The sequence below is a fragment of the Ursus americanus genome, chromosome 1, assembly GCF_024610735.1.
Source record: "Ursus americanus isolate L20-20 chromosome 1, mUrsAme1.1.p, whole genome shotgun sequence".
NCBI lineage: Eukaryota > Metazoa > Chordata > Mammalia > Carnivora > Ursidae > Ursus > Ursus americanus.
Window position 1 is genome coordinate 38,731,510 of NC_142127.1, and position 12,751 is coordinate 38,744,260.

Consider the following 12,751-nt stretch of genomic DNA (forward strand, 5'->3'; position numbering starts at 1 on the left):
GGCGTTTAAGACATTAAAAGTACACGCAGACCATACTTAAGCCAGCACCGATATATTGCAATAAGTGCAGAAATATAAGAGAATGCAGCCGTCTTCTCTTAAGACAGATACAAAAAAGATTTACAAAAATATGAAACAATGCCAGCCAACTTACCTGCATGTTTTAGTTTTGGAAAAAGTAGTAATTTCATTTCAAAAATACATACTTCATAGAATATGTTATATTTTCCTATGTAATGGCTGTATTATTATTCCTTTAAAATAAAACTGTAGGTTTTTTAAATAGCCATACACGTAGATGTGCAGAGAGCATGTTAAATACACAAATCTGCAAACTGACATGTTTTTCCTTTTTTAAAGTGCTCCCTTAATTCTGTGTGGGAACACAGAGTGTGAAAACAAATCATAGGGAGGGCAGTGAATGCCACGTATAGATGTGACCCTTGTCTCAACTCCTGTTACGCTCAACTTGTTTCCAAGCTGGCCGGGAGGAAGGCTGTGCAGAAGCCACCTCCGTGTGGCCCGGAACAGTCGGGGCTCCTTTGGAAGGGGCGGAGCTCCTTTGCCAGAAGGGGCGGGGCTCCTTTGCCAGAAGACTTAAAGGGTGTATTCCTTTGCTAATGCTGTTGGAACAAGTGACCACAAACTCCAGTGGCTTCAAATATCACCTATTCTCTTACGGTTCTGGAGGTCCGAAGGCTGAAATTCAGGTGTCAGAAAGCCAGTGTTCCTTCTGGAGAATCGAGAGGAGAACATTTCCTTTTCTAGAGCTTCTAGGAGCCTTGTATTCCTTAGCTAGTGGCCCCTTCCTCTGTATTCAAAGTGTGTCCCTTTAACCTATGCTTCTCTCATCCCAACTCCTTCCTCTGACCTTGGTTCCTCCTGTCCCTCTTTTGAGGAGTGTGATTATGTCAGGTCTATGTGAGATGTACACCTGGATAATTCAGGATAGTCTCATGTCAAGCTTCATAATCACATCTGTGGATTCCCTCTTGTCCTATAAGGTAACATTCACAGGTTTCCAGCATGAGGACGTGGACATATTTGGGGCCATGATTCAGCTTACCACAAAGGGTGTGGATGGGGAGAATGGAAAAGGGCCTTGTTACGATCTCTTCTTGGCGCTGTGGCACAGGTGAACGCTGGCTTGGGGCTCACATGGTGCCGTTTTCCCACAGGCCAGCACTCCTTCATCCATACTTGTGATCCAAAGCTCTTTTTGACAAGGGAGAAGGGAAAAGAACCAGGGAAAAGAAAAGAAGAAGAATGTTGTCAGTAGAAAAATCATCTGGACGATACTATTTATTTTATTTTATTGGAAAGGTCTATCTTGCTTTGTTTCCTGTCTCAGTGAAAAAATCGATTCACCATCTCCTGGCGATTTATGCAGAAACTGCACTTTGTACGATCTCCCATGTCCTTTGTTGATTAGGCTGGCATATTTGGGTCATGTTGGAATTCATTAGAATTCTGAGTACCTAGTAATCCTGAACAATGTTGCTGAAATTCATGGAGGTTTTGTTTTTTTTTTTATTCTCAAAGTGAAAATGTGAATAGCATATGAATTATGCTTGAAAACAGTTTTCATCATATTTTGTCTCCTTGTGCAGCATGAGATAATCATGGTTACAAAACAACACCCTCTCTCCTTGATACATGGGCTATAATAAGCACATATGGCTCTGAGAATTCATTAAGTCACCTTGCCACTTCTAACAGGTGGTCCAGTGCTTGCTGGGGCTGGAGAAGGAACACGAAATAGACGTCAATGGCACTGACACGCTGTGGGGAGAAACAGGTAATTATGGTTCTCCTGCTTGTGGTCTAGGCCAGCTTTCTTGATGGTTTAGCCCCCATTTTAGCCTAAATTGTCTTAAATATGACTTGGGATGCATGTAGTCCTATTGTTATTTTATCACAAGGCATTGGAAGTTTAGAGCTTTTAAAACTTCCCAAATGAGTAGTAAGAATTTTTCTCGAAGCAAATAAAATAATTTTGAATCAGACTAGCAGTTCCAGCCACGTCTGATGAATCTCAGCTAGAAATACCGAAATAAGATGGTAGTTTCTGTTTGGTGGAGTCTTTCGTATCCGAACCAACCTGGTTTTCCTGTGAATGATGCAGGCTAAGCAGGGCGGGAACTTCCAGCCCCGTATTGGGATGAATCGAAGCGTTCGGCAAGGAAGGCTGCAGCCAGCCTTGCAGAATGAGAGCAGGATTCCAGCCTCGGGGTGGGGGGGGAGGAATGGGGGGTGACTTAAAATCCTGACTACGAGCTACCAAATCCCTTTTCACTGTTGTGGGGTATGCGTGTTTAATGGCAGTGTGGGAAGGAAGCCTGAGATGAGTACATCGTAATGAAGATCTGAGTTGGTTACTTGTCAGATTAATACAGATAATTCTCTTTGAAATTTTCTGTTTGACTGAATTGGGATTCAAAAGACAAGACTTCAAGTGATGAGTTGTTATTGAACAGGTGTAACCAAGAGTGTTAAAATGCATTTCCAGGCTGTGTCTTGTAGCACACCTCGGAAATATTGCAGCTCCAGACCACCACAATAAAGCAAATAACACAATAAAGTGAGTCCAAAGAGTTCTTGGGTTTTCCAGTCCATATAAGTGTTCACGCTGTACTGTAGCCTGCTAAGTGTATAGTAGCATTATGTTTTTAAAAACATATACATACCTCAATTAAAAAATAATTTTTGCAAGAAAAAAAGCAATCATCTAAGCTTTCAGTGAGTCACAATCCCTTGATCACAGATCACTGTAACACATATAATAATGGAAAAGTTTAAATATTGCAAGAATTACCAAAACATGACACAAAGACATGAAGTAAGCAACTGCTATTGGAAAACAATCTTTTCTCAGTGGCAAGGTTGCCACAAACTTTCAGTTTGTAAAAAATCCAGTATCTATGTAAGTACAATAAAACAGGTATGCCTGTGTCTGACTTCAGTTTCTACTTGTACAGAAGTATTTCCAAATGCTTCTCAGTTATTTCTGAACAAGCCAAATGCCAGTGTGTAGAGTTGATGAGCTCACTCATACTTGGGAAGAACGTCAGTTGCCCAGCGGGGAGTACCGACCTGCACTTCCGAGCCTCCTGGTGCCCTCTCTCCGGGGCTGCTGCCACGTGCGTGGCTTACAAAGCTAGTTTGTGGTACCTCGGGGAGAAGTGGCATGGGCTCTGGTTCCAGGGAGAGGGTAGGACCCCAAGTAGGTTTGATGATGCTTGGGCTAAATGTGTATAGATTTAGATAGTGTGCTTGATTCCATGGAGACTTTCTTCACCCGTTTAAATAGCACAACTGCTGTGTGATTTGGCAAAAGAGAAGTGTCCGTCCACTTCCATACTGTGTTGTGGGTAGCGGTGTGGCACCCACAGGTCGGTGCGTGACTTGGCTTTGTGCTGAGCCAGACGGTCTGCATCCCTGTGTGCACTGCCCCACAGTGGACACTGCTTCTGTTTGCTGGGGACCTTGGAAGTAAAAGCAGTTGTTTCGCTTCCTGGTTTTGTCTGGTGCTCATTTCTGAGTGTGGTCACTGGTGCTTTGTGTCTCAAGCACTCTAGAATGGAGCTTGTCGCTCTCCGGCCACGGCTTGAGGGTAGGATCCCACAAGTGATTCTGCCGGGGGTGTGGGAAGATGATGGAATGATTGGAAGCGTTGTATGGCTAAAGCAGTTCGGTATTTCTTTTTGAACCTTTGTAGAAGTTAATACGGGTCTGTTCAGTATACATTTAGCTATGGCCAGCTTGGCTTTAAAATACCCAGTGATGGGGTCACGAGGCAGGGTCTCCTTGGTCTGTGTTTGGCTCACCTTCCCATCCTTTCTCTGTGCAGTGATGCTGCCCTGTTTGCAGATGGCGGCTACCTGCCCTGCTCTTCTCTCACAGCCACATTCCAGAAGTGGGGGAGCTAAATCTGTGCACAAAATCCTTCCCCACTTTTCTGCCAGAGAGACCCTTGCACACCTCGTGTATCTCCTTTATGATTGCAGAAGTGTCGTTTTCATGCCTGTTGCTGATTAGAAGCCGCAGGTCATCCATGATGACAGCTGACAGCCAGACAGGAGGGAGCAGAGGGAGCAGCAGACCTATGGAGGTCTCTGATCTCTCAGGCCAGTCCCTGCAGGGTTGGTGGGAGTAGGGACAGTCATGTGCCCTCTGTATCCTGAGCGTCTCTCTGCTGATCATGACATTTGGTGACTGATGTCATCACAAAAGGGGATGATGGTTCCTGTCTTAGGTTGAAAGTATAATAGATTTTAAAGATATTCATCTAAAACAGTAACACTGTTTAATTTGGGTTTTTGTTTTCAAAGATTTTATTTATTTGAGAGAGAGAGAGAGAGGGATAATGAGAGCACAAGCAGGGAGGAGAGGGAGAAGCGGACTCCCTGCTCAGCAGGGAGCCCCATGAGGGGCTCCATCCCAGGACCCTGAGATCATGACCTGAGCCTAAGGCAGCCGCTTAACCGACTGAGCCACCCCAGCACCCCTAAACCTGCAGCTTTTAGAAAGCTTACAGGATATGTCTACTGGTTTTAAGAACAGAGAGCTTAATTTATGTACGTTTCCCTTTCACTAGCATCCGAGCCCATTTGCTTTTCATATATGGTTGATGTTTAGAGTCTAGCCCTTGAAAACCTGCTCTGTAGTCTGGTAGCTCTTTAGCACCTGCACTCGGGTGGAGAGGTGGTGGGACCTGTCAGAAAACACGGAGGTCCTGAGGAGGGAGCTGCGGGTGCGGGCCTCCACCCACAGCCCTGCTGAGCCTCTGCTCCGCGACATTCACAGACGTGGCCAGACAACCTCAAGCTCGTGCTTCCGGGGCAGCCTGGAACATGACACAAACCCGTCAGATGCTTGTGTTATCTCTGTTTCAGGCGTTCCTCAGTCATGACAAGTAATTGCTGGCTCCCACGAAGTCCCAACCTAACTGAGTTACTGTTTCCATATCTGTGTTTGTTGTGAATTAGTCCAAACTGAGATGATCAGAGATGCCTGACTGGTGACCTCATGCTGTTGCGAATTGTCAGAGGAGCTGTGTTTCCAAGCTGCAGGCAACTCTCAAGCCTGTGAGCCTGCTCTCTGGGTTTCGGGTCAGAATTTCTCTTGCTTTGTAGGGAAACAGAGGCCCTTCTATTTCAGCCTTTGTCATTTTTTGTGCAGATGTGCCTGTCTTGCAGCAGAGCCTTCCCCACCCCGGACCCCGTTGGGTCACTTTGCAGTTAACCATTTATACTACATTCGGTGGTTGGCGTTTATTTGATCAAAGGTTGTTTTTCCTAAATTATGGGCTTTAAGAGGGCAGACATTTCCCTGTCTCTTGTGCTCACCTATGTGAACGGCAACTGTTGATTGTAGTGTTGTCAAGCAGGACTTTGTGATGTTGAAAATGCACCCTGTGCTCTCCAGCCTGGTGGCCACAAGCCACTGGCCTCGCCTGGTGCTTGTCCCTTGGCTGTTGGCTGAGTGAACAAGTGGGTTTATAGAAAACAAATCCATATAGTTTTTAGGGTAGGTGACATTAACCTTGCAGAATAATTTGGGAGAAATTTTGTTGTTAGAGGAGAGGTAAGGATCTTATTTCTCATAAGGCCGTAATCTTGCGGTTTCTTTGTGTCTGTCATCGCACAGGGCGGGTCCTGCCGGGTTCCAGGCTGGCTTAGAAACTCTTGTCCGAGTCACCACCGCACGTGTGCTGAGGGTAGAGCTGGTGCTGGCGTACATCTGGGGAACGCAGCTCTTAGTGACCAGACGTGGTATGGGCATGGCCCATAGCGCAGAAAGGGGTGCCAGCCAATCGTTGTGTCCCTAAAGTCCTAATGTCCCCCTCCCTGCCCCGCCAGCTCCACTGCTCACCCCACACGTGCTGTGCCCTCACACTGTTGTTCCCTCGGAAACCCTTCCTACAGCTTTCTAGCTGGTCTGTCAATAGGCCTGAGGCCCTGGGCTTTGTGCCCAGGCCGGACGCTGTCGTGCCCATTAGCACACTGCTCCCAGGGCTCCCCTTCCTTGATTTCTACAAGGGAATGCCCTGTCTGGGGAAGTTAGAGGTCTGGCTGAAACCCTTCCTGTCAAGTGTTCTCTTACGTTGCTCAGGCTATTTCAGTTGGTAAAATACTTTAGTTGGTAAATACTTTCTAAAGAAGTTTAGCCAATGTAAATACTATGGTTTTTTTTTTTTTAAAGATTTTATTTATTTATTTGACAGCACAAGCAGGGGGAGCTGGAGAGGGAGAAGCAGACTCCCTGCTGAGCAAGGAGCCTGATGTGGGACTCGATCCCAGGACCCTGGGATCATGACCTGAGCCGAAGGCAGACCCTCAACTGACTGAGCCACCCATGTGTCCCAAAATACTATGTTTTTTTTAATGCCAAAGCTGTTAAAAACACCTTATTTGCCTCTCGAAGAGCTGACTCTCCTCCACTGTAAATTGAGTGGATTATTCAGCCCCAGCCCTCCCTTTTCCTAGCAGGTTGGGGCAGTTTAGCGCCGCACATGTCCTAATCACGGCTCACTGTTCTCTGAATTCTGCACAGAATTCCCGGTAGGACCTGGCTGCCTCTGGAACTTGAATCTGAGGTCTAGCCCTGTCAGCTGGGATGGGGGCATTTCCAGGCTGGCTTAAGAGCGGGGGTACTCACACCTGTTTCTGTGCTGGACCGTGATGCTGGTTTTCAAAGTTGCCGTGTTGTCTCCCCAGAGCTGCTTTAGTTTCCCACTCTGTGGCTCTGCCCACCCTCCTGGAGGTGGGGTGACCTTCAGCTCTGAATCGCAGGTAGACCCAGGCCATGGATAGCTGAGCTTATCACACTCAAGGCTGCCCCAGAATAAGGTGCATACACCCCAGGGAACAGGATGCCTTATTGTTGGTTTAAAAATGACCCATTCTGGGATGCCTGGGCGGCTCAGTCAGTTAAGCGCCTGCCTTCAGCTCAGGTCCTGGGATTGAGCCCCACATCCATCAGGCTCCTTGCTCACTGGGGAGCCTGCTTCTCCCTCTGCCTGCCACTCCCCCTGCTTGTGCTCTCTCTCTCTGACAAATAAATAATAAATAAATCTTAATTTAAAAAATGACCCTTTGTTCATTCGGATTTTACTTGACATTTTTTAGAGAAAGGAGGGCTATCACTTTGTAACAGTTTAAAGTAAATTTAAAACTTACTGGATTGAGTTTGGCATTCATGTATGTATGGACATCTCAGAGCAGATTTTCCGGTGAAGGACTGGAAGGAAAAGCGTTTGTCCATTGCTTGTTGGGACATGTGGAGAATTTGTGTTAAGGACTTTTCTAAATGTATCCTGCCAAGGAAAGCAAAGTGACTTGCTGTTGCACACCTAGGATCCTCCATTTTTGGAGGTCCTCAGAATCTCACCATGCTGCTGTTGGGAGAATCCTTGTCGGGGCATTCCTCCCTCTGGTAGTGTTTGAGAAGGTGCTTGAGATTAGTGGAAATTCAGATTTTGTCAGTCCAAACAAAGGTAGAAGTTCTTGATTGTTTTTGGCCTAAAAGCATGCCGGAAGGGTAACTCAGGACCCTAGACAGTGTGGGAAGGGGATAACCCTGGCAATACAGGGTCCTGGAGGGTATGGGAGAGGGAATACTCAGGACCTTCAAGGGAGGGGGACGAGGTGGGATAACCTAGGACCCTAAGGGGAAGGACAAAGCCAGGTAATGTAGGACCCTGGAGGCGGGGCTAATCCAGGCTCTGGAAGGAGGGAGATGGGCATGAAGGTCACCCTAAAGTAGAAATTTAAGAACTAAGGGGGCTTTGTTTGTTTGTACCCTGTCTTCTTCCTGCTCCAGCAGACCCGTGGGGTTTGCCCCTGGCATGGGTGTGCTGTGGAGACCATTGCTCTCTGCTGACAGGACAGCAGAAATCAGCTGAGCTATGTGTGCCTGCAGGTGGGGGGGGGCAGGGAGTGGGCTTGCTGATCACCCCACAGTGCATCTCAGGTGCAAATGAACTGGTAGCTTGAGCACTTAAGGAATTCTGTTCACCGCTTGTAAAATGTTGCTTTTGCTACGCGGAGAGTCCACCCTTCCTGTGAGGAGTTCCGTACTGTTCGTTAAAAACCACAACAAGCTTTTGCTTTCAGCATTAGAAACTTGTACTCGTGTAGCTGAGGGCTTCTGTACCTACACTGATGCTCGTTCTTTCACTCCTAGAAGGACGACACTTCCACAGAGAAATCCTAATTGTTTCTTTCAAATTCTTATTGAAATGTGTGGATCCTTCCATCTAGGCTGACCGTGAACTTGTATAGAACGGTTCTGTGGAGGGCCATCTACGTGGCTCAGTCAGTTAAGCATCCGACTCTCGGTTTTGGCTCAGGTCATGATCTCAGGGTCCTGGCATCGAGCCTCCCTCTGCACTCCCTGCTCAACAGGGGGTCTGCTTCTCCCTCTCCCTCTTCCCTTCCCCCATTCATGCTCGCTCTCTCTCTCTTAAATAAGTAAAATCTTAAAAAAAAAGACTGGTTCTGTGGAAATGCCCCCTTTAACCCTGACCCCTTGCATGGAGTTCTGCACGAAATTGTCCTCAATGCATGCTCAGCCCTTTCAGGAGAGCAAAACCACACATGGTACAGGCTTTAAATAATTTGCTGTGTAAGACGATCTATCAAAAAATGTGAGCATTCTCAGCACACTTTAGAAGTGACAGCTGTTAAAAGCTGTGTTCTTCTGATAGAGTTTTTAGAACAAAATCTGTATGAAGTGTGATTTATGTTGTCCATTGTTTAGGAAATTGTTCTTAAATTTATGTTATTTATAGTACACATTATTCCTCAAAGGATTTGAAGAGGCTTATTTGAAATAATACATGAAAGAATAGGAAAAAACTAAAGTCAAGAGGAGGACACAGGGAGCAGCACAGTATTCCTGCTCTAGTTTTGGCCTTAGGATGCCATGTGACCAGAGTTCAAAGGGACATAGTCATTGTAGTCTTATTGTCTGTGGGAGAAAGCATAACCGTTCTTCAGAAGAAAAGCATTTTCTGGTACTCTTGTTCTGAGACAAGATTCACTGTCTGCTTGATTAGTCGGAGATTTTTAAAGGAGGGAACGCAGAAGAGTTAGGATCTTGGACTTCACATCCTATCTCTGCCTCCCACTAGCTGTGTGACCTCAGGCAAGTTGGTTAACTTCTCTGACCCTTATTTTCCTCATCTGTAATACGGGCTGAGTGATACTTGCTGCATAGAAGTTAGTTGTGTATTAAATGAATTTATGAATTTAAAGGGCCATGGAGCGTCGCTGTAGGAAGCATTTTATAGGTGTCCTAGTAGAATTTTATAATATGTCAGGATCTCCCTATTTCAGGTGAGAGCATGGATCCAGGTTCATGCAACTGTTTAATTCCTGACACTGATTCGCTCTGGGTTCAGGGTAACTCATGTAACAATTCCTTCACCTCAATAAAATGGAAATAACAATCCTCTCATTCAAAGGATTCTTGTCAAGATTGAATAAAAGTTCACCCACAGTATTTTACCCAGAGCTTGGCTGTTGTAAGTGTCCAACAGGTGCAGCATGCTGCCAGGGTTGTGATGAATTCATATTTAATGTTACTTACTTAGACATTTGGTCTTGATAGATTATTGAAGCGGGTGTTTAAGTGATAGAATCTTAGCTACTTTGCAGTTATTTTGCAGGTACTAGGGACAGAAATGGATTTTGGTGACATGTGAAGTCCCGCTTAGTGGCGATTGTACATTTTATTTCCTTATTGAATTCCTTGGCCATTTGAGGTTCATGTTTAATCCTCACACGGAGACTGACAGTGTGTTTGTACAGAACTTGTAACTTGTCAGGAGTGTCCTGGGTCCTCAGATTTGGTTCCTGCCTTGTTGTAACCTCTGTAGGTAGCTCCCTGGGAGCTGCGACCGTGTGGTGGGGAGCCAACGTTCTGTGTGATGCTCAGTTGCACCTGTTGCCTGGTAACACGGATGCCCTCCCCTCCATCCCAGCTGCCACAGGCCGTCCTGGGGGACTCATGCCAGACGGTGAACACGAAGCAGGGGCAGAACGAGGATGGTGTTCCCGGCAATGACTTAGGAGACTCATGGAGCATTGGGGCAGTGCTGGCTGCCCGCTCCTCAGGGTGTTGCGCCCGCCCGGCAGGGCTTTGTGCAAGGCCGGGGGTGCTGGAGGCTTCTCAGGGGTTCATCTCCCAATGCAGTGATATTTTTTAGTGAGAGTAATCTTTATCATGTTTCGTTTTACCCTTTACCTTGTTGAGGATTAGATCAGATAACTGCCTGGCCTCTGGAGATGAAGAATTTGTAGCTGCCGGGAAGTTGTTCTCTTGAACGGAAGTCTTCCCTTCCCCTCAACGATGGAAGCATATGTCTAACAAAGCAAGGCCAAAGCAAGGCCGAGAGATTTGGCTTTTATAAATCTTTGCTCCATTCCTAGAAGGTGGAGGAGGGGGCGTGGCGTAGCTTTTGTTTGGGACTTAGTGCTGCTTTCAGGCCGAGGACTTGAGGGCCAGCCTGTCAGCTAGCCCAGACTCAGAAGACAGCAAAGCCAAACACAGCCGGGGGGGGGGCAGCAACCTCCCTCCTAACAACTTAACCCGTCTGTTGGAAATAAGGAAGAGGGGCTGCCATTCCCAAAAAGTTAAAAAAAAAAAAAAATCATAAAATCCTAATTACATTTTACCTTTTAGATAAAATAGCTGAGGATTTTCAAGCATTTCCTGGAATTCTTTTGTTTTTTTTTTTTTTTTTTTAAATTTCATTTATTTGACAGCACAAGCAGGGGAAGCAGTGGAGGGGAGAGGGAGAAGCAGGCTCCCCACCGAGCAGAGAGCCCCACGTGGGGCTCCATCTCAGGGTCCTGGGATCATGAGATCATGACCTGAGCCTAAGGCAGACGCTGAATCGACCAAGCCACCCAGGCTTTTGCTTTTGTTCTTCTCCTTTACTGTTGAGTGGGGTTTGTCCAGTAAGCCTCCAGCTGAGGTTCAAACATCGCTGCCTTTGGCACACCTAATAGCTTTCATCTTGGTTGTAACTGGAGGGCATTTAGGAGAATCCTGCTTATTACTAAGGTTGGCACTTTCCTCTTTTTAGTCTTCCACTCATATTTATAAAAGGTGGAAAGGACAATATAGTAGGAAATAAAGTATACCAATTAACTTAAGTGTACAAGCAAGGCAGAGCCACTTTGTCCATGTCACGCTCTGAGCCATCCTGGCCAGCGGGACTGCCCCTCCACAGGTGCAGAGTGTTCTGCTTGCCGCTGGCCTGGGAGGGCAGGGTGGGTGCTCAGTGTGTGATGAATGCATGAAAAGCTCGCTTTCTGGAAGTGGAAACCGCCTCTGTGTGCACTGACCTGTCACCCTTCTCTCACAGTCTCTAAATTAGGGACAGAAGCATCTGGGCGGGGGGGGGGGGGCTAATTCTCCATTGTTCAAACCCTCAAGCCGGCCATCCTGCGCCTCTGTATTTGAGGGGCAGATGTGCCATAAAATGTGATAAACAGCCCTATTTATGGAATGACCGTGTTCTGGCAAGTTGGCAGTGGAGTTTTTGTAAGTCAGACCTTTGCCCAGAGAACTTCCATGTGTCAAAGATTCCTGCAAGTGATCCAGTTTACAGAGAACCATATCTGATGTCTTCAGTAAGTTCATATTATTGAGAGTAAATTGGGTTTTCTTAAAATGAACATCTGCCGTGACAAATCTCATGCTCCGAAGAGAGGACAGTATTGCTGAGGTACAATTAGTTAGCCCCGTCAAAGGGTATATGCTTTCGTGGGAATTTAATGAGAACACTGTCGTCTTGTGAAGGAGTTTGCGAGGGAATGAAATTGTGTCCAGTTTGAGTCCTAGAAAGTGCCATGTAGTCACATTGATTTTGAGAGTCTCCTTTTCGTGCCAGGCCTTTTTTCGCCTTCGGCTCCGAATTTCATTGGCCAGAGGACAGGCATTGCCCCTCTGCCAGGGCGCCCGCTGCGCCCGCCCTCCTCCCCTCCGCTCTTTTCTCTGGCCAGAGTGCGCTGACCCTCCTCAGAGTCTGGTGGGCAGCTCAGAGGTTCTGAGCTGGCATTCCTGAGCCCAGTCCTGCCTGCTGTTGTTTGTTTAAGGCTGCAGTTGACTATGCTTCAGTCTTGCTGTTTCCGAGTATGGTGTCTGTAAGTGTGTGGCCGCTGGAGCTTGGGGTGCACTCTAGCCCCCGGGGTTTTGAGTGATGTGGCCGAAAATGTTCAGTCTGAGTAGAAGAAGGGACACACGGGCCCTGTTGCCCGCATCCCTGGAAAATGAGAGCGCCTCCGTAGGACGTTGCGTGCAGAACGTGGGCCGGTCTTCCAGCCCGTGCTGATCAGCCGGAAGTTGTCCCCAGTGCACCGCAGGTCTGGCCGGAGAGGAAGCGAAGGGAAGGCAGCCCCGCGGCCAGGTATGGGGTGGCGCTCTCCCCGGCTCGTCTGCTGCTCCAGCTTCGGGCTTCTCCGGCGCCTCCGTGGAACACACGGCCCTATTTTTAGTGCTGGGCTGTCATTTCTGACGTGCTGCTGTGACAGATTCAGTCGCAGCTGCACCAGACATCCCGACTAAGAGGCCCCGTTTACAATAGGGATGGAACCTGTTTACCAAATACAAGATAACGGAACGTTACTGAGCTGCTCCCGGCCGCCTCCAACGCCAGGGCCGCGAGCGTGCGCCTTCCCGGGGCGCCTGCATGTGTGCCGGCCGTGACCCTGCCTGTGGCGTGCGTGCGCCTTCGCTC

At 47.4% G+C, this 12,751-nt stretch overlaps 1 protein-coding gene across 9 annotated transcripts in view; it reads left to right on the plus strand.

Moving 5' to 3' along the window:
• Positions 1–12,751, plus strand: part of TANC1 (tetratricopeptide repeat, ankyrin repeat and coiled-coil containing 1) — a 230,576-nt gene that overhangs the window by 198,277 nt on the left and 19,548 nt on the right. For all 9 annotated transcript variants that reach the window (XM_087861752.1, XM_087861833.1, XM_087861625.1 and 6 more), the window contains one exon: positions 1,720–1,798. In XM_087861752.1, coding sequence (XP_087717878.1) covers positions 1,720–1,798 — 79 coding nt within the window. The remainder of the gene's footprint in view (positions 1–1,719; positions 1,799–12,751) is intronic.